At 36.8% G+C, this 27,312-nt stretch overlaps 1 protein-coding gene across 25 annotated transcripts in view; it reads right to left on the reverse strand.

The window, feature by feature from the left end:
* LOC122908449 (ABI family member 3 binding protein) overlaps positions 1–27,312 on the reverse strand; it is a 250,542-nt gene that overhangs the window by 99,497 nt on the left and 123,733 nt on the right. For 18 of the 25 annotated variants that reach the window (XM_044251253.1, XM_044251244.1, XM_044251249.1 and 15 more), the window contains 18 exons: positions 21,536–21,601; positions 20,301–20,375; positions 19,679–19,753; positions 18,739–18,813; positions 17,753–17,824; positions 16,863–16,937; positions 11,511–11,546; positions 10,749–10,829; positions 10,277–10,324; positions 9,143–9,205; positions 8,952–9,026; positions 8,202–8,249; positions 6,548–6,607; positions 5,652–5,741; positions 3,446–3,526; positions 2,971–3,030; positions 2,058–2,141; positions 554–601 (listed from right to left, as the gene is read on the reverse strand). In XM_044251253.1, the coding sequence (XP_044107188.1) occupies positions 554–601; positions 2,058–2,141; positions 2,971–3,030; positions 3,446–3,526; positions 5,652–5,741; positions 6,548–6,607; positions 8,202–8,249; positions 8,952–9,026; positions 9,143–9,205; positions 10,277–10,324; positions 10,749–10,829; positions 11,511–11,546; positions 16,863–16,937; positions 17,753–17,824; positions 18,739–18,813; positions 19,679–19,753; positions 20,301–20,375; positions 21,536–21,601 (1,212 nt within the window). The remainder of the gene's footprint in view (positions 1–553; positions 602–2,057; positions 2,142–2,970; positions 3,031–3,445; positions 3,527–5,651; positions 5,742–6,547; positions 6,608–8,201; positions 8,250–8,951; positions 9,027–9,142; positions 9,206–10,276; positions 10,325–10,748; positions 10,830–11,510; positions 11,547–16,862; positions 16,938–17,752; positions 17,825–18,738; positions 18,814–19,678; positions 19,754–20,300; positions 20,376–21,535; positions 21,602–27,312) is intronic. The other 7 variants (XM_044251256.1, XM_044251236.1, XM_044251252.1 and 4 more) reach the window with 5 other exon arrangements.

The raw sequence follows: 27,312 nt of genomic DNA on the forward strand, positions 1-27,312 counted from the left end.
CACTCTGGAAAACAGCATGGAGGTTCTTCAAAAAGTTGAAAATAGAGCTACCCTATGACCTAGCAATTGCACTACTGGGTATTTACCCTAAAGATACAAATGTAGTGGTCTGAAGGGGCACATGCACCCCAATGTTTATAGCAGCAATGTCCACAATAGCCAAACTATTGAAAGAGCCTAGATGTCCATCAACAGGTGAATGGATAAAGAAGATGTGGTATATATATATATACACAATGGAATACCATGCGGCCATCAAAAACCTGAAATCTTGTCATTTGCAATGACGTGGATAGAACTAGAAGATTTTATACTCAGCGAAATAAATTAATCAGAAGAAGAAAATTATCATATCATCAAATTTTAAAGTTAAGTTACAGGGAGGGAAGATATCCCAAACTAGATTCAGGTGTGACTCTCATAAGAATAAGAAGTCATTTGTTTTATGCATGTTCAACTCCAAAGATAAAGAATGTAAGTGAATGGCTATGAGTGGAATGAGTTTGACAATGAGCAGGGGAAGTTTTTGCTGAAGGTCAGAAAGTGGTTTTACCAAATGCAGTCCCTGGAGCCTCTTTCATAGGAGTGACTGCTTCAAGGACTGTAGCAGGAACCGACCAAAAATAACCAAAAAAACAAAAATCAAGTGTTAAACATTTATACAATCTCAGAACTGCAAAAATAATTGTACCTAAGTAATAATGCATCTAGAGTACCAAGCAAAAACTACTAATGTTCTGAGCTGAGGGACATGGAGTCTCTCTGCACTTGGGTATCAATTTATTACTTAGTAAGTGTTATCTCTGTAGTAGACAATTTTCCCTGTGAAGTGCCCCAGACGTGTCTCACTCTTTCATGATCTTAGTATAAGTAATATACCAAAATAGACCATACCAAGCTTGCTGAAAACTCATTTTTGGAAAGAGACAAAGAACTTGGTCAATAAGATTAGGCTTTTAGGATTAGGATTAGGCTCTTAAAACAGCAGGATAAGGGACGGCCACTCAGTCTGAGCTATAGCAGGATAAGCAGGGAAAGCATGACCGTATACAGATTCTGGTTGAGACCTACATGAAATCCAAACTCCTAAGTGCAACATTCAACATATTTTCAGCTGATCATTTGGGCCCATTTAGCTGCAGCAGCCTCAGTGAGATGTATTGATCAAGACTTAGAAGCCCGACAGCCTCAATTGCTCAAGGAAGCCTCTGCTTCTCCTCACCGGCCCTCTGCATATGTCCTACTTGTTTGTACTTCTCCACCTGCCTCCTCCCCAGCCATGCACATCTACAGTGATTACAACATTCAGTCCTTCCTAACTACTGGCCCACCCTGATTATTGTTTCTTTAAACCAAGGGTTGACAGACAATGGACCATAGACCAAGTCTCACCCACAGCTCATTTTCAGATACCCCACACAAGAACGATTTTTTCCATTTTTTAAGTGGTTGTAAAATAACAAAAGAAAAATATGCAAATATTTGCATAATATTTGCAAAATATGCAAATATGTTCACAAAGCCCCACAAAGTCAACAATATTGACTATCTTACCCTTCGTAGAAAATATTTGCCAACTCCTGCCCTAGAGCTTCATTACCTAGTGTTGATTTCGCTTTGTAATTAGCAAGAAATAACCTTTACATCAGAAACCAATAATACATTATATGTTAATTAACTGAATTCAAATTGTAAAAAGTGGGAAAAAATGGGAAAAAAAATGAAGGACTAACTATAGTGCCTGGCACATAACAACAACACAACAACAACAACACCAATTTTCTATTTACCCAAACATAATTTGTTCTGTAGCTATTTCATTCCATCACATACTTTCCATATTTAAAAAATGAATAAAACTGAATGAGAAGTCAAACATTTAGAGAGAAGATTCTAATTCACAAGCATAAGAAATATCCTTCATACTATCACCTAAAGCCCCCCCAACCATGTTCTCCCTGGCTACTCTAGAGTAGAAGTGGCTGTTAACTCTAAATTCCTCCTTCACTTTCTCTGGACCCTATGGGATGGGCTTCACCAGGATCTGTACAATTTACCCAGTTCAGTCTGAAGGGCTTCAGGACTCCCTGTGGTTTCAGGTTTGGGAGGTGGATGATGAGTTTGCTGAGACACTTTGGGAGCTGAAGAAAGAAAACCTCAGGTTAACAGAGTGTTCTTAGTGTGGATAGAAGTATACTTGTTCTCAATTCTGAAGTTTCAGAAAATTTTTCCTTCGAGGTTAAAATACGTGCTTCCATTACAATAACTGCCTTTAATGTGATTTACACTATTATGAAAGACTATTACACTATTATGAAAGACAAAAGTCACACAGAAATAGGCATTTATATACCAAGGATATTCTCACAAGGATCTCTAGATGAAAAAAAGTTCCAAACCTTTACTGAGTTATGGTGGTGGTAGAGAAAGTATAGGGTGAATTTAAACTAATGATGGCACTTGTAATTTAAATTTATTAGCATTGAGCACGTTTTCTATTTCACCCTTTACTGAAAGAAGACCACATCATTACCTAAAATGGCGAAACAAAAAACAAAATCATGCACAAAATAAAAATGTAAGAATTTAGATCTCCACAAGAATTATGTCACACTGTAAGAGCTGTGACAATATTTAATTTAGATCAAGTATAGATACCCTCATCCCAAACCCCATATATTTGAAACTCAACAACAAAAAAATGTGATTAATAGGTTACATGGAGGTGAGATGCTATAAATTCAAATGCATTACATTGCAGACACATATGCTAGACTTAGTTCATACTTGGCTCTTTTAAAAATAAATGAGTGGTTTTAATGCTCTTCAATATATTAAGAAGCAACTGAATGACAATAGAGGATGACACACGAGTCTTGTGAAGCAGAAGCAGCTGTGGTTATGAAGGTGATGAAATGGGTTTCAAATGAGCATGAAAAGAAGATGCTGATGGACAAAATGTGTCATTACCTAGTGTGGTCACTGGAGCCTCGGTTCTAAGTACAACTGGTTCAAAGACTGTGGTAGGAACTGACCAAAATCAATGAGAGAAACCAAATAGATTTTTGTGAGTGCATGAAATGTCAGAAAATTCATTTTCCCAGTAAAAATAATGCTTCTACGCCTTCTAAGGGGGAAAGAGCAGGGAAAAGATGTCTTACACTGTGTTTAATACCAAGAGGCAGAACTATGGGAGTGGGAGGAAAGAGGGGTGAGGAAAAGCGGGTCACTCTAGGGTCTGTTTACCACACATACTACAGATTGCTAAAAGGAAGCTAATACACATTTGCTGAGAGACTAAGTCCTTAGTGAAAAGACTGGCATTGATATAAAAAGGTAAGGAAGAACCTCTGTTTGTGGGTATATTAGACTCGTGTCCTCAGAATTTAGGTTCCCAATTGGGGTAGACTGCTTGAATTCCTTAAACTGGAAACCACATATTTACCCAGTTTGGGCTGAGGTACTTCTGGATGGGGTGTGGTTTTAGCTTTGGGGCGTGGACGACGAGGTCTCTTTGTTGTTGTAGCTGAAGGAAGAAAATTTAGGGTTAATATAATGTTCCATAACTCTGAATAAGATGATATGGCTAAGCTTTCTAAAATCTGTCAGTCTGAGTGGAGAAAGCTTTGTTACTTTGGTTTGATATTTCCTCCTTTGATATATTAATAGGTTTTCTTTTAAAATTGAGAGTTTGTCAAAGATTAAGTTACAATACAATTGTGTTTAAGAAGTGAAGATGAGGAGCCATCATTTCTTTGAAAGTTGTCCCTAATCCAAAACTGGTTACAAATTGCTCCTAAAATATGATGATGAGAGAGAAGTTCAAAGCACATTAGAGTATTCACTTCTAATTATAATTTAGAATTCCTAAGCCTGGGCAAATTTTCCACCTGGTAAACTCACTAGATTAAGCATACAAAATGAGCTGAAACACCATGAAGTAAAAAGTTAGGGAGAACTTCAAATACAGAAAGTAAGATGCCTGAAGAAAATTCATGGTATCATAATCGATAATGCATTGGTGGCCTAAGGAAGGGATGTATGGAGAACCATATTCGGACCTTAGCTCTAACCAACAGCATTGTTTAAACAGACTGAGACTGACATGATGCAGTCTCAAGCTGGGATGTGGGCAGATAGTGGTCTTTACTGAGTCTGTACACATTTCTGTTAGAAAGGCTTTTATATTGTAAGCTGAATACTGTAATGGGATGATAACAAATTATGACAACATCATCGATATCACACCACAGAGAACTTTGACAGTGAATAAGAAAAAGCACTTGCTAAAGGACATAAGGGATCATTACCTAAATATGTCCCAGGAGTAATGGGTTCAGAGTCTGTAGCAAGTAATGATCAAAAGTAATTGAAAAAAGAAATGTTAAACCCATGAGAAAAGTCTTCACACTCTCTTAAAATTAACTTCACCTGTGTGCCACTGTTTTTATAGCCAAAAGGCAAAAATTTTAAAGTTCTGAGGTAAGGGTACAAAGATATTTGTTCTTATAAAATGGTTATATCCTTAGTATCTCCACATGTCTCCAAGCCTTTCTTGTTTTTATATTATCTGATAATACAACAAAAAACCCTGCTTAGAAAAATCTTTTGGCATCTCTCTAGTAACATTATGATTAAAAATTATGAGAATTGAATGTGAAAGTATAATTTATTGGGAAAAAAGGGCCCTAGATCATGACGGATGAAATAGTTGATATTTTTAAGCAGATATTATAATGAATAACCGGAAGAGATGATGCTTTTTTTTTTGAAAGTCCATTTTGGAAAAAGACCAAGACTTCTGTCCAACTGAAGTCATATAAAAGAACAAGATATGGAGGGTCATTCAGTATGCAAAGCTTGTCATTTCTCTGTTATCAGGGCAGAAAAGACCTGACAGGAGGATAGGAGAGTATGCTGTTAATCCTATCATTGAAATCAATCATTCAAAGTCTTCTTCATGGACCCATCTAAAAGTAGCATTATTGACCAAAATTTTTGAGCATCTGCTAAGTGAACATTGTCTGTTCCTCTTCTCCCAATCAGGTTGCCCTTCTAATTCCTACTCTTCTGCTACCATCCACACATCGGGTACCACCCCACCTCTGTTTCTATTAGTCCTGTCTATCACTACAACCGATCCACAAGCTGTATAAATTTCGAGGTCTTCATTATGCATACCAGCATAAGCTTTCACTTCTCTAACAATTAACTACATGCCTGACAGCTGGTAAAACTCAATAAATATGTTGCTTCTGCCCATATTCCTTTATATCTATTTATGAACGGTTTCTACATGAGAAATTTCCTTCCTCAACGAAGTCATTTGTTATTTCTATTTTTCACAGATGCTAATGTAGCACTTAATAAAATGTGTGACTAAGTGAACTAAATATGCTTGTTATATACTTAACTAAGTAAGCTTTTGATAAACCAGAATCAAAGAGAAAATATAATTTTTCAGAGAAAGCAAATACAAAGGTACCAAGAAGACACCGAGAAGCACAAGAAAATCACAGAGACTTAACCAGAGCTCTTGTTACTCAGGCCTTCACACTGAAGGGTCCCAGGAGCTATTAGCTGGTGAGTTAAACTGCACCCAAAAATCATATCCCATGGGGTTCCACAGGCATCAGGAACCACATATTTACCTAGTTTGCTCTGAGATGTAGCTGGGCTCGGTGTGGATTTATGTTTGGGACGTGGACGACGTGTCCTTGGTCGTTGTGAAGTTTTTGGAGCTGAAGAAAGGAAACTGGTTAATGTTGTCTTATAACTCCAGATACTCAAGAACGGATGATACATGGGTCTAGGTTTTCTAAAGTTTTGTTAAAGTTTTGCTAGATTTTCCAAGACTTAATAAATTTGTCTCTTTGGTTTGGGAATTTTGTCATCTATATGCAAGAAAATTTGGGGGGATCTGGTCCACTGACAGTTCTTTTGACGAAGAATATATAACATTATTCTAACAATCCAAAAAGCTTATTATTATTGGTGTCAGATTTTCAAAAAGGATACTGACCCCAGAAACATAACATGTTCGTATCAGAGAGGGACCCAGGCTTACCTGCTTTGGGAAGATTGTACTTAGAAATTATTTGGCTTAGACATACCTCCCATTAAACATTAGAATAAGTACCTTTCATTTCTTAAAATCATTGGTAGACAATAAAAATGCCCTGCCTATCTTAACACAATCTTCTGTCAATGTCTACAGAATTAAAATTGATGTTATAGAGCAGCCACTCCTAATTGTATTTGAAATTTAGCTTTACCACAGAACACTGAGCAGAATTGGAGGCTCTGTAAAGCACTAAGAAACTGGATAATGTGGAAGACAGATGCTCTATACCAGCTGCATACAGACTTAACCAAGTAACTTACTTTAAACATCTTCAATATTCAAAGTGAAGAATATAGTTGAGTGACAAGAGAGGGCGATGAGGAAAACCTTAGAAAAAGAGAATCCCTTGACCAAGATAGTAGCAGAACGGACTAGATAATGGACAGAAAATGCACTTGCTTTAAGACATAAAAAAATCATTACCCAACGTTGTCATGGGAGTCTCAATTCTCAGAGTTACAGGTTCAAGTTCTGTGGCAGGAACTGACCAAAAGCAATAAACAACAGAAATTTAAGAACTGTACAAAAAGAAGGAAAATTATCTTGAAAATGAATCTTCTTTACTCTGTAATAATTAAAAAGCATTTCTGAACACCGTAAAAATTGTATTTGGTCTTAATTACTGGCTGTACTCTGGTATCCATTTATCTCACAAAATAGGCATACCTTTTATATTTTGCATCCCTATGAGGCCTTTTTTCTGTATTTAATTATCTGATTCCAACTACATTGGAAACTTGGTTCCAAAAACATCTCTGTTGTCTAATATTTAAATTACTATTAAAAGCTGTAAAAGCAGGGGAGCTTGGGAGCCTGCAGGGAGCGGGGAGCCTGCTTCCCTCTCTCTCTCTGCCTGTCTCTCTGCCTCCTTGTGATCTCTGTCTGTGAAATAAATAAAATCTTAAAAAAAAAAAACCTGCAAAAGCTTCTGTTAGTATTTGGAAGGCTTTCACCACCACTGGTATTTGTTTTGAGGAACTGTGATGGTGAGGAGAATCTTTAAAAATGTTCTCAATTAGCCTGTTTATTGGAGATGTGTGACAGTTACACAAAAGATAAACTTGGGGCTTTTCTCCATAATAAATGGGGTATTATTTCTTACTATTTCTCCTTTTATTATTCATTTATTTGAAATGAAAAATTAGAAAATAATTATTCAAGTGGGCAACAGAAATAATTAAGAAAAAAGTTTGAAGAGTAATAATTCAACTTTTTGTCTAGGATTCCTAGAATTCTATAATATTCTGAAATGAATGAATTATGCATAGATATGAAATTCTGATTTGTAACTCCTTGAATTTAAACGGGTATCTCTATTTTTCAGTAAGTCCAAAAGACTAAATGTAACATTAAAGATCTTATCATGAAGACACTGTAAACATTTGTATGGAGATTTTCTTTTGCTGACTAAGACATAACAGCAGAGTTGGTTGAAGCCACATCGGACAACATCTTCTAAATTAATGGAAAACATGGCGTACAGGAGAGGTGGAGAAAGTGAGCACAACAGGATGTAACAATATTCAAAACTGTTTGCCTTCAGACAAAAAAGGAAATCCTTGTTTTGCTTGGGAAATCAGTGTCTCAAGATGAATTTGTCAGCAGAAATGTCCAGGTGCATTTGAACAGTACAGGATCAAAGAGGAAAGGACTTTTGCAAGAAAGGGACAGTTGGGTATTGCCTCTAGCCCCAACCAGCTTTTTAACTGCTCCTCTCCCATAACCATAAATTACAGACACATAAAAGCAGAAATCTCCAAGATTTCCTGGATTGCTGGTTTCCTGGATGGATGTGCTCTCAGCCCCTGCAATCCTTGACAGCGACCATTGCTGCAAGCAATCTAAATGCCTCTGAAGGTGATCAAAGGAAGAATGACATTCAGGGGTTATAAAGTGAGCAACAGAAGTAAGAATGCCTTTTGATGTTAAAAAGTTCCCTGTTAAAAATAATAAACAATGTTTTGGAAATGAATGAAAAAATGATCAAGGAGCATCATATACATAAGAGGATACAGTTAATGACAGATGAGAAGGGCGAACTCAAAGAGACATCAACCAAGAAGGAAGACCTCATTACCTATGGTTGGGGAGGGAGCTTCGGTCTCCAGTGTAACAGGCTCAAAGACTGCATCATAAAAAATAAACAGATAGAAGTAAGAAAAATAAAAAAGTCCAAGCTTTCTGGTGCTTACTGATGTTTAATCATAAGATACAGAACGTGGTTTATTCTAAGTTGATATAAATTACCTTCTTTATAAGCTTATTTATTATAAGAGATACTCTCTTACTAAATCAAAATTTTGTACTAATTGGAACCTTAGGAGAAATTTTCAATTGCAAAGCAGTTGAATTTTTAGAACTATTATATAAATATCTTCTTACTTCATAGGAAATCACTTAGGTAATTGTTGCTGTTTAAAATGCCATTAAGGTATTTTAGAGGAAGCCAATCTCTGATTATTGCCTACAAAGCATGAACGCTGTGCCAGCCTTTCCAGTCTTATCTAGTGGTGAATGTCAAAATCACTTTCAAATATGTTCCAGACATAGAAAAATCAGGCTTTTATTCATTACATACCCAAATTCAGAAAACAAAGTCTAAAAATCCTAAGAAAGTGGAAACTGTCAGACTATCAGATGTGAAACTGACTAACGTTCTACATATTGGTTTGTTCATTTAACAATTAATGTGGTTACTGTGAAAAGGTAATGAACAAAATCATATTTGGGTTTCTATGCTTCATACAGTATGGAAAATTATAAAAGTTTTCAACAACATTCTCAAAGAAAAAGCTTTTTAAATTAAAGCACTGGAAATTTTGTTTACCGGGTTTAGTTGGTGGCGTATCTGGTTGTGCTGGGGTTTGGGGTTTAGGAAGTAATTGCTTTGGTGGTTTTGAATCTGAAGGAAAAAAGTTCCTGTAATTAGTGTCATAGCAGAGCTGTGAATGTCAAGATTAGTGTTACTTACACATCATTTTCCTAGTTACAGATCAAGGCAGTGAAAGTAGTGATTACCAGGCAGGATTTGAAGTGCATCTGGTCTACGTGTGGTTTTAGGTCTTTTGGATGGTTTTGATGCTAAAGAGAAAGGTTTAAAAATTAGCAATAATCGTCATGGCCGTAACTGTCATAATTAAAGACATATAGGCTTGAGCAAAGATCCTGTATAAATTCACTGGGTATACAACAAAATTAATTTATGGGGTATGGGAAGGATGGGAAGTATATCCATTTCTCCTAATTTTTCAGAAAGGAAAAATCTTTAGGAAATGCTCAAAGTGTATCTTTGAGCAAAGAAATGAGAACGATGATAAGACTTTTTTCTACGTAAGTAATTTCAGGGATGACAAGTATAATAGTTTTATTTCTTAACTCTAAGGTTTTTCAGCATAAAAATATTAAGTGGAAATTTAAAACTTGCTTAGTAGGAGACCTAGAAAATAATCCATAAACACTCTAAATGATACAGAATTTCACATGGCTACAGATTTCTGGAATTTTCCAAAGTAAAGCAGGTTTACTGTGAATGCTGAGAAATTTTCATGAAAGAGTAATAGTCGAATAGCATTAGTACCCAAAACAATAAAACAAGTTTGGGACTACTAATGTTCTCAAGTTACAAAGACCACATTATTTTCCTATCAGACCCTGGAACAAGAATGGTGTTTATGCCTCTCATTATCAAAATATACTCAAAAACATTCTTCAAAGAAACAGAAAGCTGAAGAAACCATTATTTCATGCAGCTTTTTAAGAGGGAAAAGATCTTACAAGTTGAATGAGTAAAGCAATGAAATGATAATCATGGCACTGGAATAAAATTTCACCATTTGCCAAGTCCAGGATGAGCACAGAAGTCCCTGTGTGAGAAAGAGGAAAAGGTTTTCTCAACAGGACATGGAAGGACAAAGGGTTTGTGCAGAGCCAGGAAGCTGCATCCAAGACCACAGACTTTCCTTAAAGAAGAACACAGGTAGGATTCTTCTAGAAATCTCCTATCTTCAGGCTCTTAAGACCCAGATAGGAAATGTAAGGAAAAGCATGGAATGAAATTATGATGGTGTGGTGAAACTGCAGTCATGCCTGGGTGGAAAATTGGAAAAGCAAAAGTGACATTCCGTGAAAGCAAGTGGAGGTCAGTAGAATTACCGATTGTGGGCACCAAAAGCTCCGGAGGTACTGTAGCAGGTTCCAGAACTATGGAAGCAAAAAGCAAGAACACTAATTATATCAAGAAGCAGCATCTTGAGGAAGGAAATATTACTCCTCATTCTTAAGCCCTATTTTTTTCTGAATGTGATTTTCCCTTTTACTTTTCCCCTTCACCCCCTTCCTCCTGCTTTCCCACACCCCACTGCCATAAAGACGCATCCTAAGTGAGACTTTTAGGGTGCCCTACTTTAATAATCCAGTTGTGGGCCAGCCTATTGCTGTGGGTACCTAATAGTTACAAATAAAAAATAACAGTATATCATAAACAAAGGAAAGATAGATGCTTAAATATAGAAATCAACTATACTGTTTCTTAAAGCCCAGCTACTTGGGTAGTAGGAAGCTATCATATCAGAAGCTACCATATTCCATTTTCTATGCTTACTGGAACCCTGAACATCACATTTACCAGGTTTGGACTTGGGCACATCTGGACCAGGTGTGGTTTTAGGACGGGGACGACGACCTGGTCGTTTGGTCTTTGGTGGAGCTGAAGAAAGAAAATTAGCTAGTTAATACAAGAGCAGTAGCTCTAAAAACTGATAATACTAAATATATCTTAAAAGCATATTTAAGTTCTTTGATTTATTGTGGGTATGTATCCTTCTGTTTTGCAAATTTCTATCACCATTTACCCAGTTAAATGAGGTCTTTAACATATACATATATACATGTACATATACATATATATACATATACATATATATAAAACATATATATATGTGTATGTTAAAGATCTTATTCTTCCATTTTGAGATGGAAAACTCAAAACTTTGTAAAGCTTAGAGAAGACAGTCTCCTGAAAGTTTTGAAGGTGTATGTTTAACAAGAACATAAGAAAGACACCTTTAAGGAGCCACTAGGGATACAAATTAAACTTTATTTGGCCCAAGATTCAAAAGGAATTTTTCATTTAGCATTAAAAATTTTAAAGTTAACAGCATGTAGAAAGAGGTTTTAAATTCAAAAATTATTTCAAGGAATGCTTTCTAAAAATGAGATACAGTTTATAAAACTGAAGAATTTTTTTTTTTCTCTGCAAGTAAGAACAAAGTTCACAGACACACAAAGGGATATCAATGGATGAATCTGTTAATGTGAGCCTGTTACTAAAGATACCAACAGACAAAAAAAGAGGAAACAAAGCTCTCTTGCTCCATAACTGCATTACCTAATGTTGAAGGTTTTGTTTCCAGAGTTCCAGGTGCTAGGAGTGCATGAAAACCATCCGGAAGGAATCAAAATCAAAGGAAAAAATGATAAAACCTTTAGATATGAAAAATCCTTGATTTCTAATTACCAAGTTGAGTGATTATATATAAACAGTGAAACTTTAATCCATGTGAGATAGTCCTTTTTTATTCAAATAGATTCCTACGTTTTTAGACAAAATGAAAAAAAAATGTAGTCTTGTCAGTTAAGTTTGGAAGAAGAAATGGAAAAAAGCAAACGAAGGCATGGTTCTCAGGAAGACATGAATGCCCTAAAGTGACCAACAGCTTGTGTTATGAAGGAAAATATGGGTAATTGGCCAGGATGGCACCAGCAGAACACATTTCTTGCTCTTCTGAAGAAAAAGCTATAAATATTGGGGTTAGTTTTTCTATTTCTCTTAATGAATTGCCCAGTGACACATCAGGATATTTAGATCTGGAAAGATCCTACTACTTTTCAAGAAAATCTGTGAATGTCAGAGTTTTGAAAATAAGAGAAACACCTCTGAATGTGAAAACACAAAAATGTCTGCAAAAAGAGGGAAGCCAAGGTCTTCCACTGGAAACAACTAGGTTAAAACAAGCTTGGGACACACGGCTCAAATATAAGGAGGATGACAGAGCATGTGTTCAATCAAAATCAGCACGGCTTCTAGAGCCTCTGCTTAGTTAAGCAAAAACAAAGAGTGTATCATCTGACCACATGGCTGAAATGAAGATCTGAAGGACAAATTTTTAAAAAGCCCAAGGTAAGGACAAAATTTAACATAAAGGGTCCTAAGGAAGAGGTTTCTTCTTCACTCATCAAAGGAAATTTCATTAATAGAGTTGACTGTGTTGACTGTAAGTGGTGGTTGACTAGAGTTGACTGTGATGGTGGTAGAGTCTGAGGTTCTGGGGCTGCAATAAAATAATTATTATCAAAGCCGATGCTAAAGATCACCATTTAAAGACAGAAAAATTAAATGTCCTTTACTCTCAAAGCTGTTCTCTCACTGGTGAAAAATCGGGTTCTATGGCTTATTACACTAAAGATCACTCCACATCCTTTTCAACAAACCACAATAAAAGTAAAAATTGAGAATTCTGGTTTTTGTTGATTTTCAGCTATTTTCTCCACTACCTAATATTCTGAAGATTTTTCCTAGTGCCTGAAGAGATACAGCTTTAAAGCAAGGTCAGGGTAGCCTCTCCAAAGCTGGCCAGAGTGTCCCATCACCTGCCGATTTGTTTTCAGTTAGGATGGTCAGATTTGTCCAAGGAAGTAGGAAGAGGCAAAAGACCCAACAGACCTATAGCCAGGTCTGAGATTTGTTAGTTTTGGGTGATTTTTCAGCCTGGCTGGATCTGATAGTCTTAAAAAAAAAAAAAAAAAAAAAAAAGGAATTGAATATATGGTCTAAAAAGGTAAAAAGGGCCTTGATGGTTCATATAGTTCCTCATATTTACTAGTATTTATTACTGGTGAGCAAATTGGTTTACATATGAAATTTATTTCATTCTGGTTAGCAAATCAAAGAAGTCAAAAAGTAATCTCAGATTTCATCAAACACTGAACAAATTAAATAACAATATTATTTAAATATTCTGAAAGATAACAATCCTTCCAATGTTTTTCAAATTGGCAGTAAGTAAATGATACTTTGTGCTGAATATAGTTTGGTTACAATATCTGTTTGTGCTTTTAAAAAGATTATCCAAGGGGCGCCTGGGTGGCTCAATGGGTTAAAGCCTCTGCCTTCGGCTCAGGTCATGATCCCAGGGTCCTGGGATCAAGCCCCACATCTGGCTCTCTGCTCAGCGGGGAGCCTGCTTCCCTTCCTCTCTCTCTGCCTTCCTCTCTGCTACTTGTGATCTCTGTCTGTCAAATAAATAAAATCTTAAAAAAAAAAAAAAAGAGTATTTGGCCTTAAAAAAAGAAAAAAGATTATCCAATAGATTTCTTATTCTACAGAACAAAAAGAATTCTTTCTTTCAAGAAGAAAATAAAAAAGGAACTCAATCTCAAAGAAGAAAAAAGTGAAGATTCTTTGTCATTTTTTTCCTACAGAAAAAGTAATTAACATGGCACCCACCAACCAGCTTAAAAGAAATTAAATCATTTTGTCAGTTCTATTTTTTAGACTACATTTACCAAGATGATGTTTTTGGACTAGGGGCTGTGGAAGGATTTGGAGAAGTAGATAGAGACTCTTTAGTATCTAAAATATAGAACATACAACAAAAAATTTTGCAGGTAGAGAATTTTCATTTATTCTGAAAGCAATGTATAATAGATACAAGGTGTTATAAAAGGTGGCATTGTTCATTAGCATGTCTGTGACCAAAAAAAAAAAAAATTTTTTTTCATTCCTCAAGAACTTATCCAGAAATAGATAAAAACAGATAAACTGCAAAGCCGCAGTGATTTATCAGACTAAAGTACACATAGCTAGGCAAAAATTGTGTTTCTGTGTGTTTCTGTGTGTGTGTGTGTAAGAGAGAAAGAGAGAGAAGAGAGAGAGGGTGGGAGGAGTCTGGGTGTCTCAGATTCTACAGGAGATAGGCTAAATAAGTAGTACATTAATACATTAAATATCAAAAAAGTCCATATCTGAAAATGGGAAACAAAAATTCTTTTTGAAATTTTGAGGATGTAATTCATGTCTTAATTTCTACCAAGTTGCCTTCTTAACTGTGAAAAAGTAAAATTTGCTACTTGTAGCATCTTTTAGAATTTACAAAGATTAAAGAATGTGGTCTTATGAATTTTATAAACAAAAATCTGTATTTTTGAGTTCCTCACTGAAATGGAAACCAAATAGGTATGGAGGCCCTCAATTAAGCATCTAATTCACCTGTACCTAGAAATACTAATGTCAGGGTTTATTAAAAGCAAATACATCTTCTGACAAGATTTCCTCTAATTAACAATTTTAAGGTATTATGGGCAAAGGAATAAAAATGTCAAGTGGCATGCAAATAACTATACCACTCACCTCAACACAAAAGAAAAATACACCTGGCTTCCAGATTTGTGACTAACAGTGAGAAAAATTTATACTTCTATCCACTGTGTCAGAGAACTGTGTAAAAAAAAACACCTATAATTGGAGGTCTCTCTCTCTCAATCTCTCTGTCTCTCTCTCTCTCTCTGTCTCTCTCTTTTTCCAGTCTGTTAAAAGCCTGAAGAGCCCAATGTCACCACCATCTTAAAGATTAACTGTGAAGGAAGCACTTCTCGCTGGACGAGGCAGACAATTTGGGACATGGTACAAGGTGGGATTTTCAAGAAAGTGGTGGATTATGCTTATAAAACAAGCCAAACCCAATGTGGGTTTTTACTCATTAGTGTAACCACAAGGAAAACCAAAGGAAAAGCAAGCAATTTGCAGGGAAAGTGAGATGGAAAAATAGCAGCATGTGAGGAGAGGGCTGGGGAAGGCAATGAATCACTCAAATAAAAAAGGTTTTGGTGGTTTATTTGCTCTCCTGAACCTTGGCTAGTGACAGAAATCTTCCACAGAGCTATAATGGTGGCCTGCCCTCAAGTAAAAATAAATACATTTTAAAAAGCTAGAACCCAAGCACCGTTTTGCAGAGATCCATTACTTTGTGTTGCCTCAGACCACTGGTGGTCAACTTAAGTGGATGTAAATGTAGGTGCAGATTCCGAAGTCCTAATACTTGATATGAGGGGGGAAAGCATGGCTTTTCTTAGGTGATCAGAAGGTAGAAATCAGAGGAATATAAAACTCATTGGCTTCCAAATAATTTGCCACATGTTAAAAGAAAATGTCGAATCAAAGAAGTCTCTTTGCTCGAAGAGCTTAGAATAAGAACTCATCCTCTCCCCTTACTTGTATGAGTGAATTTCTTATAAATCTTTCTTTAGAAACCAATGAAATTACTAATGTAACTAACTAGTTTAAACTCTTAAGAACATCCGAAGGCTTTTTTTGTCTTTTCAAATTTTATCTTGTAATAACAGAAATACTTAGATTGGAGAGACATTTATTTAAATTTGGTGGTCTAAACACACGGTAATATTTTTCAATCTGTTAGATAATAACCTTCTCTCCAAAGTACAGCATAACAGTTATAACCTAATTCCAAAGCCCTCTAAGCATGATTTTTAAACAAATGTACATTAAGCCCTTCTCTCATATAGCTGTCGAAGTTCTTTGATTTAAACTGTTAGAGCTCTTGAGTTTCATTAGCTATACTTCTTTCTCCAAATAAACCCTCTGGGCAAGAGTGAAACTTCATTCCATTTCTCTGACTTGGAGACCTCACCCATGGTCACAGCATCAACTACACTCCTTTTGCTTAATCCCTAATTTCCTCTAGTCTGACACCTACACCTGGAAATCTCACTGCCTCTTTAAAGGGAGTCTTGAGAATTCTTTTTTCTGAGCAGTTACATTTTTCTTCCTTGCCCATTTCACTGCAAAAAAATAAATCATGTCCATTTATGTAGAAAATTGTTTGTTTTAATGATCGTACTTTGTGAACACCCATTAGTGAAAAATCCATAGAATGTGACAGTGAGAAAAACCCTGAAGATAAGTTTAAAATTTGGAGGAAAATGATTTGCATTGACAGATTTCCTGAGTATGAGGGGATTTCTAGAAGTCAACATTTAAACGGCTGTACAGACTCTGGATAAACAGAAAAAAAAAAAAAGAAAACTTTGTCATTCAGTATGTCCTGCCATCTAAAGACAGGGGATATCTCTGTTATTAATTACACAAATGCAATAACCTTTCCCTGTAAAAGAGCCTTCTTCTCTTCAGCAAAACACCATTATTACACCTGAGAAATAAACAAAAGTCAGTATTCAGAAATCAGCTTCATTTCAGAAAGTAAATCATGGAGCATTGGGAAAATCCCATCCTTTCCAATCTTGCAGCTGGAGAATGAGAAGTCTTAAAACAAGGGCAGAGTTTTTAGGGGATGAAAACACTTCCCCTCTTTCAGGCTGAAACGCTATTGTTCAGTGTGATCAGAATTCCAGTCCACTCTGGTATTGGAAATTATTTCATAGTCCTAGACAAGGGAGTCCTCAATCACCCCCATCACTCTATTTCTGTATTTTCTCTGTAATGGTCATGAACAGAATGGTCCACCCAAAAGTTCAGGGCAACACTATGATAATATCAGAGGGGCTGGTTATAATGAGATCATTGCATTTCATTTTTGCACTTTCCGTGGAAAAATTGTATCAAATAACAAAATACAAATCAGAAGTTCTTGCTCCAAAGAGTGACATGAAACAATTTTTTAATCCTACTTTTGAAATTAAAAAAAAAAAAGGTTTGGGTTATTACCAGGTTTGGTGGGTGTCCCTTCTGGGGTGAGAGGAATTTTAGGTTTCAAAGAAATAAATGGTGTTTTACTGGGAGCTGGAAAAGTAAAGAAAATAATTGACAAATCATTATTTAAGCATTTCAGTATCTAAAACATCAAAAGGAAAACCTATACTTTAAGTGAAATGAACCCATCATCTTAGATGTTTTTTGGAAATATTCCATTGAAAGAATATTTCACAGACAAGTATTTAACGGGAAACAGTGATATATTTGCATCTGATTCAGAAAAAGCATTTCAAGAGTATATTTGAACAGAAACAGCATTGTTACAAATAGCCACAATAACTACACAAAGAAGATTATTCTAATCCATTGTTTAAAAAAAAATCAGTATAATAACTTTGTACCCTTACTCCATATTTCTCAGGCATATCCAAGATTTTAGGCATGTTTTAAAATGAATAATCATTGATAGGTAAAATGCCATGGTCTATAGTACAAAGAAATTCTACTAACATCATAATAGAGTACTATTCCTGCCAAGGAAGTCTGAATTTGAACTTGAGGGCCTCCCTCAAAAAAAATAAATAAATAAAAAATAAAAAAAAGTGGAGGACTGTGTCTAAGACTCCACTTCACGTACAATGGTGGATGGAAGAAGAGAAGGCAGCAGTGGTTTGTCAGCTTTCCAAGGTACAGGATAATATATGGATGCTGAATTCACATGTGCTGGCTATGAGACCAACTATTGAAAATCACAAAAGCCACCAAGCTGTTGTATTTTATGAGATTCTCAGTAGTGTTAAAATGACCTAATTAGAACAGAGACCGAGACATTACACAAAAGCTAAGGCATTGAATTTTCATGTCAAAATGAAGTAACCCATCTACCAAGGACATATCATTACCCAGTGTTGTCTGTGTAGATTCAGGGATTTTAGGAATTTTAGGTGTAACTGTCCCAGGACTTGTGGTTCTTTCTGGTGATGGAAAGGAAAAACAAAATTAAGATTCCTAGAGGCAATAAAAAGATATCAACCCAAGAAGAACCGAATGACCCTTTTGAAATCCTGCCATATTTAGCTGTCAGTGTTTACAAATACAGTGAGTACAAGTTTTGGGAAAGAATTTATAAGTTCAGTCATAGTAGTAAATGCTATAAAAAACTGTATTTATTCTACCATGGAATAGGCAAAAACTTGATTCGTTGAGCATGATTCTGAGTGTGTTATCTGACAATGAAAAATATTACCTCCAGGGAAGCTATTACCATGCAAATTCTGTGCCATAACGTATGCTTATGTTGTTCCCTCCACCTTCAAATTTGTCTGAACCCTACCCATATTTTGAGACTTACATCCTCAACTCTTTCTTTTTTCTGAGCTTCCACACAAGTATTATAGCCTCATAAGCAGATTGTATAGTTTCATGTTGATTCTCACTCTTTATGCTGTATGATCTCTCTAAGAGGATAAGCAATTGGACAGAGGGAGTCATGGTCTCTCCTGTGAGCCACAGCCCCAGTTCAAAGCTGAAAATACTGCTGGCACACAAAACAAGAACTGTCAGCCTAATAAACAGCTAAATATACATACATACCAAGGAAACAAATTTCATTATAAATCTTACTTTCTAACACAGTGACATTAGTACCTGCTTCTGGGTTTATACCAAAATCCACATGTAAGAACATCACTGAAATAATTTTAAATTATGAAGTATTGAAAATTGATTTCTGTTATTTTGATTTATTCATCTTCACTTAATTTCAAATTTTGTAAAGACCCATAGACATTTAATCTATAGAATCACATAACCTCTTTTTATGATAAGGAGATGGACATTCTCTATTTGGAATTAAAAATCCTGAGAGGTTAAAGAGGCAGTTATTTACCAGGTTTGGTTCTTGGTGTTTTGGGCCTGACGCGTCGTTTAGGTGTAGAAGGGATAGACGTAGTTTGCTGGGCAGCTGAAAGAAGATTTAATATAGCTTTGATAAATAATATTTTGCAGGGACCAATCAGGGTATAACTGTAAATTCATAAACTTCTTGAATACAAGAACTACTTTTTATTTCTTTGTATCTCCAGAATGCCCAGTACTGTGCTTTATACACAGTAGAGGCTCAATAAATGTGGTGTTTGGGGGCTAAGATGAATTAGCTGTCCATATAAAAACCAAAGGTACATTGTTGAGCTAAATGTACTGGGAAGAGGGTACTCTTAAGGGATTTAAGAACACAAGGTAGAGTTAAGAACTCAAAAGATAACTTACTGAACAATAGAGGAGAAGCACAAACATTTGGGATTTAGAGAACGGAAGTTCAGAACTGCTTTAATTCTGTAGCTCATGACTAACCTCAGCAAGAGTTAATGAACTTCATTATTCAAATAATTTTCTATAATAGCATATAGACTGTGTTACTTCTCTTACCCATCTTTCCTCATTGCAGAACCTACATGGTGCTCTTTATATTTAAACTACGCTGAGAAAAATACTCTGACCAGGTGGTATTGATTTGGGCTACATAGAAGGAATATATTATAAAATAATTATCATCTGTAATTCCATTGCAACTTTCTGATAAGCAAAGTGGAAAGGATTACAGAAAGAAAGTAATTCTTTAAATACATGGACACCAAGATTATGGAAATCCTTTGAGAATTATCACAAGGCAGTCCTACAGATAACCCAGTTTTTGGAAGAATTTCATGACAGAGAATGAAAGGGAATGTTTACTATGAAAATACTCTGGAAATCCAACAAAACTGATTCTTCTCTTGACACTTTATCTGTTCTTTCAAAGTACACAACCATAAAAATGTCATTGTTACCAGGTGTTGTAGGTGGCATTTCAGGACTTGTAAAGATTTCCAATTTTTGAGGAACAAATGGTGTTTCACTTGGAGCTGAAAATACAAACACCCCACCCACCAAGTAATTCCAGTTAAAATGAGGTGTTTTCAGAGTTTTAACATGCTTTTAGATGGTATTGCAAAGCACATGCTACATGTACATGACTAAGAATGAAAAATGCATATAGTCTTGAAAGCTGGTAGATGAAATAATGATTTAAAGAAGAGAAAAGATCAGAATGACCATTTTTCAGTGGCAGACCCTGGGCAGGGTCAATGCATGGAAGAGAGGTGATACAGGCCACAAACACATGAATGAGATGGGATGATATGGATGATGAAGAGGTCCATGCAATTTTCAAAGCTTTTCATTCCTTTAAGGATGGAAAAAAAATGATCTATTATAGTTCGATAGAGAGAGAGAATGCCCCAAATGCAACATAAGATGTCTGCATTACAAGAAAAAAAAAATACATTCAGAAGTAAAAATGAAATAAATGATTAGATGTGATAGGATGAAATGGTCATTTGGAAGAATGGCATTCACATGGATTTTCTTTTGATGGAAAACAAAGTAGGATTTTTCTGTTAAAAACATTACCCGGTGTTGCCCTTGGCTGTTCAAGAGTTCTAGAAGTTTTAGGTGGGACAGAATCCAGAAATGGATCACTTGTTGCTGTTGGAATAAATGTCAACATTTATAAAAGGAGAAAGCCCCAAGAATAAAATACAAATTCATGAGTAATGAATTATGCCTCATATGGGAAAAAGTATCAAAAACAGTTGAAAGAGAGTGGACCAACATTTTTAAACTAGTGATTCATTAGGAGCGGAAGAGCAACTCACTTTTAAAAAACATACATACTTTAAATAAAAACCATGATAAAAACAATGTTGTATATATTTAACTTGTTTTCAACTGGTTTTTCTGATTTCTCACTTTTGTTTCTGAACTACTAGCTGAATTCACTCAGCATTCTATTTCATTTTCCCCCCTTATTTTCTGCTGCTATTCAAAATTATTTACCTTTATCATGGCACAAAAAAATGCTATTATGAGGCTAAATATACAAAAAATATCAGATACATAGCTATGTCTAGCAGAGACCAGTCCTATTTACTCCGAATCTCTCACAGTACCTAGTTTAGTAGATGCTTAATGAACACTTGCTAGAAGGAACTATTAGATTGAGTTAAACTCATTTGTAGAAGGATCAGTAAAAGAATGTCAAAGATTAGACCCAACTGGACTTCCACAGACAAATGAATGACATTTGTCATCCTAGAACAGGATTTCTCACCTCAGCACCATAGCCCTTTAGGACTGGATAATTCCTTGTTGCGGGTGGGGGGTTGTGTAGGGAGGCTATCCTGTATATTTGCAGGAGTTTGGCAGTATTCCTGGTCTCCCTCCACTAGATGTCAGTACCACCTTCCCCAGTTGTGACGAACAATATCTTTGGCCATTGCCAAATGCCTAGAGAAGTCTTCCGCATTTGAGAACCACTGCTCTACAGAAAACTCTCTAAGAATCTGAAACTTTTTTGGAATGATATTGATAATAGAGCAATAGGGCCATTTCATGACTTTGGCTCAGTAGCAACCAAATCTATCTGCATCTCCCACACGGGGCAGAGCTTATTACTGATGGTGATAAAGAGATAATGGCTCAACAGAGAAATGGGTGGGATACATCTCCCGGATGGAGACTGCCACATTCCCCTGCAGAGCTCCGAAGAGTGTGCTTCCTCCCTCTGCAAAATTAAAGTGGGAACTAGGTATAGTGCTGTCAGAATGGTCTGGCATCCAAAGAAAGCCCTGAGAAGCTGGATATACCTGTGCGGGCTTCTGACATTTCAGGCTCATCTGATGTCGCAGGGCTTGAGAAAACATCATAAGTGGCTTTTAAAAAGAAAAGGTAAAACAAAAGAGAAGATGTTAATTTTGATGAATTTTAAAAGATTTCATGACATAATTTAATGCTGGTTACAAGGGAGTCTCATGTAGATGTGAGTGAGTTTTAGCTCTGGGCTACTTATCTTGTCACTAATGCATAATCACTGCCTCCAGTCTCCCTCATCAGCCCCCACCCCTGCCCCGAACTAAAGGCTTTCCCCAAGTGAACCTGGACAGTGGTCTCAAGGGTGATGTGTGCATCGTGCTATGTATTTATAATGAAGTGGTACCGGCTCTAAATCAAAGAGCTTCAAGGAGTATAAACATATATGAGCCAGAAGCAATTTGAGGAGAGATTTCCAAAGAAGGAAAAAGCGGTCACATTAAAGCTTTTTGCACTGAATCTGATGAAGTTCTCGAACCTAGGTGAGGTTCAGTGGGGTGAGGTTCGGAGCCGACGGCTAAAGAAAGAATTCTTAAGACATCTCTGGAGCACGGGGACAGGACCCGTGGGCAGGCAGAGATGCGGCTGCCCAGGGCCTGTGAGGAGTGGCTGGTTATATACACAGGAGTTGGGTAGGTGAGGACAAAGGGGTGTTCAGAAGGGCAATTGGGGTAAAGAAGACTGTCAGGATATTGAAGGCCTGGTTACTATCAAGCCAAGGCCACTTTCCCTGTAATGAGGCACTAACATAAAGACAATTGGGAGTCTCCTGGTGGAATGTTACATTGCTGCTATCAAGCGTCCTTGTTAGTGAGATTTAGGTTTTAAAAGAAATTTAACTTTATTTACTTTTCCTTCTACCTCCCTCTCCTTTGTTTTTTTATGGAGGGGAGGGTGATGTTAGGGCTTGAGGAACTGAGTTATGTGTCTTTGGAAATTGGGCTATTGATAAGGTAACTTCTTTGTTGTAAATCTCAAGGACATTTGTAAACCAAGAGAGACTCCTGCCTTGCAGGACTGTGATCTCTGCAAGATAACCATTTGCTCTTCTTTTAGGGCAGTCACAGATGCCTGTGGAATGCCACACATATTACCAAGGGGAGTGGGTGGAGAGGGGGTGCAAGGCGCCAGCCCCTGCTCTGTTCTCAGCCAGCCTCCTACTCCCTCATCAAGTCTACTGCTTGGTCTTTCTACCTAGTGAAAGTTACCATCATGGAATCTTATGTTGGGACCGCACTTTTCAATTTACATAGCAGTTTCTCACTGATAGGCTTATTTAACCCTCTCAACATCCCTGAGAAACAGGTGAGGTAGGCATCATCCTCACTTTCTAGATAATGGGGTGTTTCTCCGTTTCCTAGACAACAAAGTTGACATTCATAGTGGTGAAGACATTTGCAGGTGGTCCCACACTGGGACTGTCAAGCTCAGCATATTTTTCATCCCATTAACAGGGCCAGAAAGAGCCGAGTTAAGACCCGGTCTTTTCCTCGTGCACCGCACCTCTTGCCTCTTTACCTAGAAGCAACTTTCTTCCTATATTCCTTGTAGTCCTTCTACAGTCTAGGTGGATTTCAGGATCAAGTTCACACACTACATAAAATAAAGCGAGCAGGGTGACCTTAAAAATAACAGTTGATTCTAACAAAGGGATACATTTCATGTCCATGTAAGCACAGAATCTGTAAGCAAGAACAGCATCAAAATAAAAATGTTCTCTTTTCTGCACAAAGAGCTGTCACTAAGAGAATGAGAGGTGTACACAAAGCATTAATTGTTATGAGGTAGATGTTACTTTCCTTCCCCATTCAGAATGGCTATATGGAAATTCACAGGAAAATTTACTCAGTAGTTAACTTGTAGTTCAGTGACATTGTAATGATTTTGAACCAGTGCTAGTTGAAGGTTTAAGAATGATAATATCACACTGTGGGACACACTCTAAGACAGAGAGGCCATCCATACTGCACCACACACGAAAGAAGCAGGAAACAGATTTCATTTTGTGAAGGAAAATCTACTCCTTTGCAAAATCTTCAAAAAATGGAAAGAACATTATGAGTCATGTAAACTTTCTAAGAGAAGTTCTATTACATTGTGATGCAAGGTTTTCTTGTGTTTAGCTACAATTTTAAAGGGTCAGATAAGAATAAATGACTTTTTTTTTTTTTTTGAAGATTTATTTATTTGACAGAAAGAGGGCATGAGTGGGGGGCGGTACAGAGGGAGAGGGAAAAGCAGGCTCCCCAGCACTCCAGAATCGTGACCTGAGCCAAAGGCAGCTGCTTAACTGGCTGAGTCACCCAGGCACCCCAAGAATGACTGACCTTTTAGAGGATAAAAAATGTTGGCAGTTGTTGATCTGAGGCTTGCTTTAAGCCAATTTCAAGTCATGGATCTAGCAAAGTCAGCTCTATCTGATTCTAAACAAGTTTGGAAAACTTTACCAACTTGTATTTCAATTTCTCATACCAGAAATTATGACTAAATAGTTTGACTTTTATTTATATTGCTGCTTGCTTTTGAAAAAGGCAACTGTCTATTACATGAAGTCCACATTTCCCCTATTATCTGGTAACACTGAACCAGCTTTCTTCGATTCTGTACTTTTTGTCCCAAGAGGTATTTATTTGCCCTCTTTCTACTTTCATTCTGGAGGTTCCAAGCCAGGCTGCCATCTTCCCTCATGTTATTCCTAGAAGGTGTATAGTAAAGAAAGAAACCCGCTTTCCAGCATCCGATGGCCATTGTGGTTCATGTTGGGAACCTCCCAAATGTCAGGGACCTCTAACTTCCAAACATTTTTTTCAAATATACTTAAGACTAAAATAACACATCTGCCAGGAGGCTTGGTCCCTGCTATTTCCATTTCTGGAGTTCCTGAGAGTTGAGTAAGTTAAGAACAAGAGAGTTAACTATTCACAGACACCGCTTGCTGGTAGTTTTATGCTCTTTGGGCAGCTTTGAGAGACATACTATCATCTCGCTTGGCTCATGGGTTGAACATGTTCTTATGACTTTGGAGTATAGATGTTTGAGGAAAGAACAGTGTCAGAAATGGAGTTCCCTAAAAATCAACAGCTCTTGATTTTGTTACAAAATTCGTATACGGTCTGCATTGGTGGTATAGTGGTGGGCATAGCTGCCTTCCAAATGTACTATACATGTATTTCTGTACCAGAATAAAATGTATGAAATGGTTAGACATACCTGGCTTTTTACAATGCTACTCTAGCTATGAAAGTGATAGAGAGCTAAGAGTAAAAAGTAAACCTTTCTATTTGTTGGACACTCTACATGCTATGATGCCTTAGGCAAACACCTTCTATCACCAATGTTTACTTCAGTGGATGAAATGCTCCTATGTGACATTAAGCAGATTCTCTCATCTTGCATTCACAGAACAGAAATTGGACCAAAATTTGCAGAACCAATCTAATGCAAGTAAAATAGGTAGTTCAATTCAAAGGTTACAAAGAGAAATTATTATTATTTTTTAAAGATTTTATTTATTTATTTGACAGACAGAGATAACAAGTAGGCAGAGAGGCAGGCGGGGGTGGGGGGAAAACAGGCTCCCCGCTGAGCAGAGAGCCCAATGCAGGACTCTGGGATCATGACCTGAGCCACAGGCAGAGGCTTTAACCCACTGAACCACCCAGGCGCCCCGAGAAAAAGCAATTATTAACTTTCTTTTAAAAGAAAAAGTAATGGCTAATAACCAAATTTTACTTTTGTATTTTTCAGAAGAAGCAGTGGTATAAAATAAGGCATAGTACCATTTTCTTATTTGCTCACAACTTTCTAAAACCACACTGCTAGATTATGTTGTTGGTTGCTTTAGTTTTTAAAAACTGATTAGAGGCAAATTCTATCATAAAAATGCTCTGGTATTGCTCTGGAAACATGATGGCACACAGATAAGGCATTTCCAATTATCAAGAATTTATCAATGTATTTTATTCAAATTCCATGAATACCGGTAACTATGTGAAGACTTTCCTTTTTAAACAAATTCTTAGATAAAAGATCTCATTAGGACAGGGATTACCTCAGTCATGCTCATTAGGCACCCCAAGGTTTATTTTGCCCAAGAGTCTGGTATATGGTAGAGACTCAATAAAATTAAAAGAAATAATCATTCTATTAATTAACAGAATTAATAGAGTTGACCTGCAAGATGGCCATTATAGTGAACAAATAACAGTGGGTTTGACAGTTGGGTAGTTTATGTTCTTGGTGGGGACAAATGAAAATAAATGAATAGGCCCCTTTAATTATCTTACGATACACATACATGCGCACACAGATCTCTTCCTCTACTACACAATTAATTACCTGCCACATGCTTATGTGGCCATCCCCTGCCATGGAAATAGAATCTAAGAACATATATGAAGGAGCAATGGGAAAATACTATAGGGCTATCAATAAACAGCCAGACGAGAAAATCATTTAGGAACACCACACACAGAGTTCTCAGGACCGTTGAAATAAATAAATAATGCTTTCCTCAGTTCGTGGAAAAATAAAATACCTCTCTGGTTGGCCTTGAAATTTGTGAAAACAGTGCCTACAAGAAAATGTTCCTGAAGCAAAACCAAACACTGATGCTGTAAATTTCAAAGTAAATCTGTAAACCATCTGCTGCCCTTGAATCCTATTTTCTGACTCTCAGAGCATCAACACCACCACTCATCCCTACTTTCCTCCCTCTCTAGGGCTTCATCTAGCTGGGTGGGCCAGATCCCATGCTCATCATCACCTCACAGAGAGGCAGTAGGGTCCAAATGCAGAGAGTTCCATCTCTTTTCAACCACTCTGAGCAAACCACCTGTGGCCACAACATTCCAACCATTATACCACTCCTAGGGGGTGCTGGTCATTCAGCGTTCAGGTCTTTAAATGATTTTGAGAGCTGAAGTGCATATTGTAATTTACTGAAGTTCTACAAAGTACGGAAAGTAATTAGTGGATTCCCAAAGTGGATTCAAATGAAGAGACTGAGGCTGACTGTTTCCAGTTTGGACTCTCTTGTCAAGGGCGAGCCTCTAAAGAGAACTGTTTGTTGTTCAAGGGGAAGAAATTATGTCAGAAGAAGGAGTCATCTTAGCACTCATTCAAAGTACATTTGGAGGGAAAAATCATTTAGTCTGGATATGCTGGGGAAAGAACAGGCAGGAGAATTTTCTGAGGATAAAAGTAAACATGTCAAATCATCTTGGGTTATAAAAAGAAACCATTTTCTTAGTTTGAATTGGGCTTTACATTTTTTTTTACATTTTTTTTCCAATTTATTTATTTTCAGAAAAAAAAAAATGAATTGGGCTTTAAATCTCTCCTGGGACTAAGTCTTCTTAAGGTGATGATCAAGGACGTTAAAGAGGCTTAACACTGAGGACATTATGAAGCCAGAAACGAAAAGCTGATTTCCACCCTCCCCCTCCAATGATATAAAGGTCGTTAGAAATCATGCATGTGCCCCAGCTGTGGGATGATATAGACACAGCATTTATGCTGCTTCTCCCATCTCTGATGCCCATGGAAAAACACAACTAGTTGGACAGGCATCATTTTACTCCCTGAGTCTAGAAAGAGTCTCAGAGTTTATAGCATGATTCAGGCTGTGACTCTAACACAACAGTGTAGCTGTGTGATACTTTCTTGCCATTGGAATAGGACATCAGACCATTCCATGAGAAGCAGGGTCTCTTTATATAACAATGCACATATCCTTTCCATTCCTCATAAAAAAGCATTCAAACAAGTGAAA

Source organism: Neovison vison, chromosome 6, assembly GCF_020171115.1.
Source record: "Neovison vison isolate M4711 chromosome 6, ASM_NN_V1, whole genome shotgun sequence".
NCBI lineage: Eukaryota > Metazoa > Chordata > Mammalia > Carnivora > Mustelidae > Neogale > Neogale vison.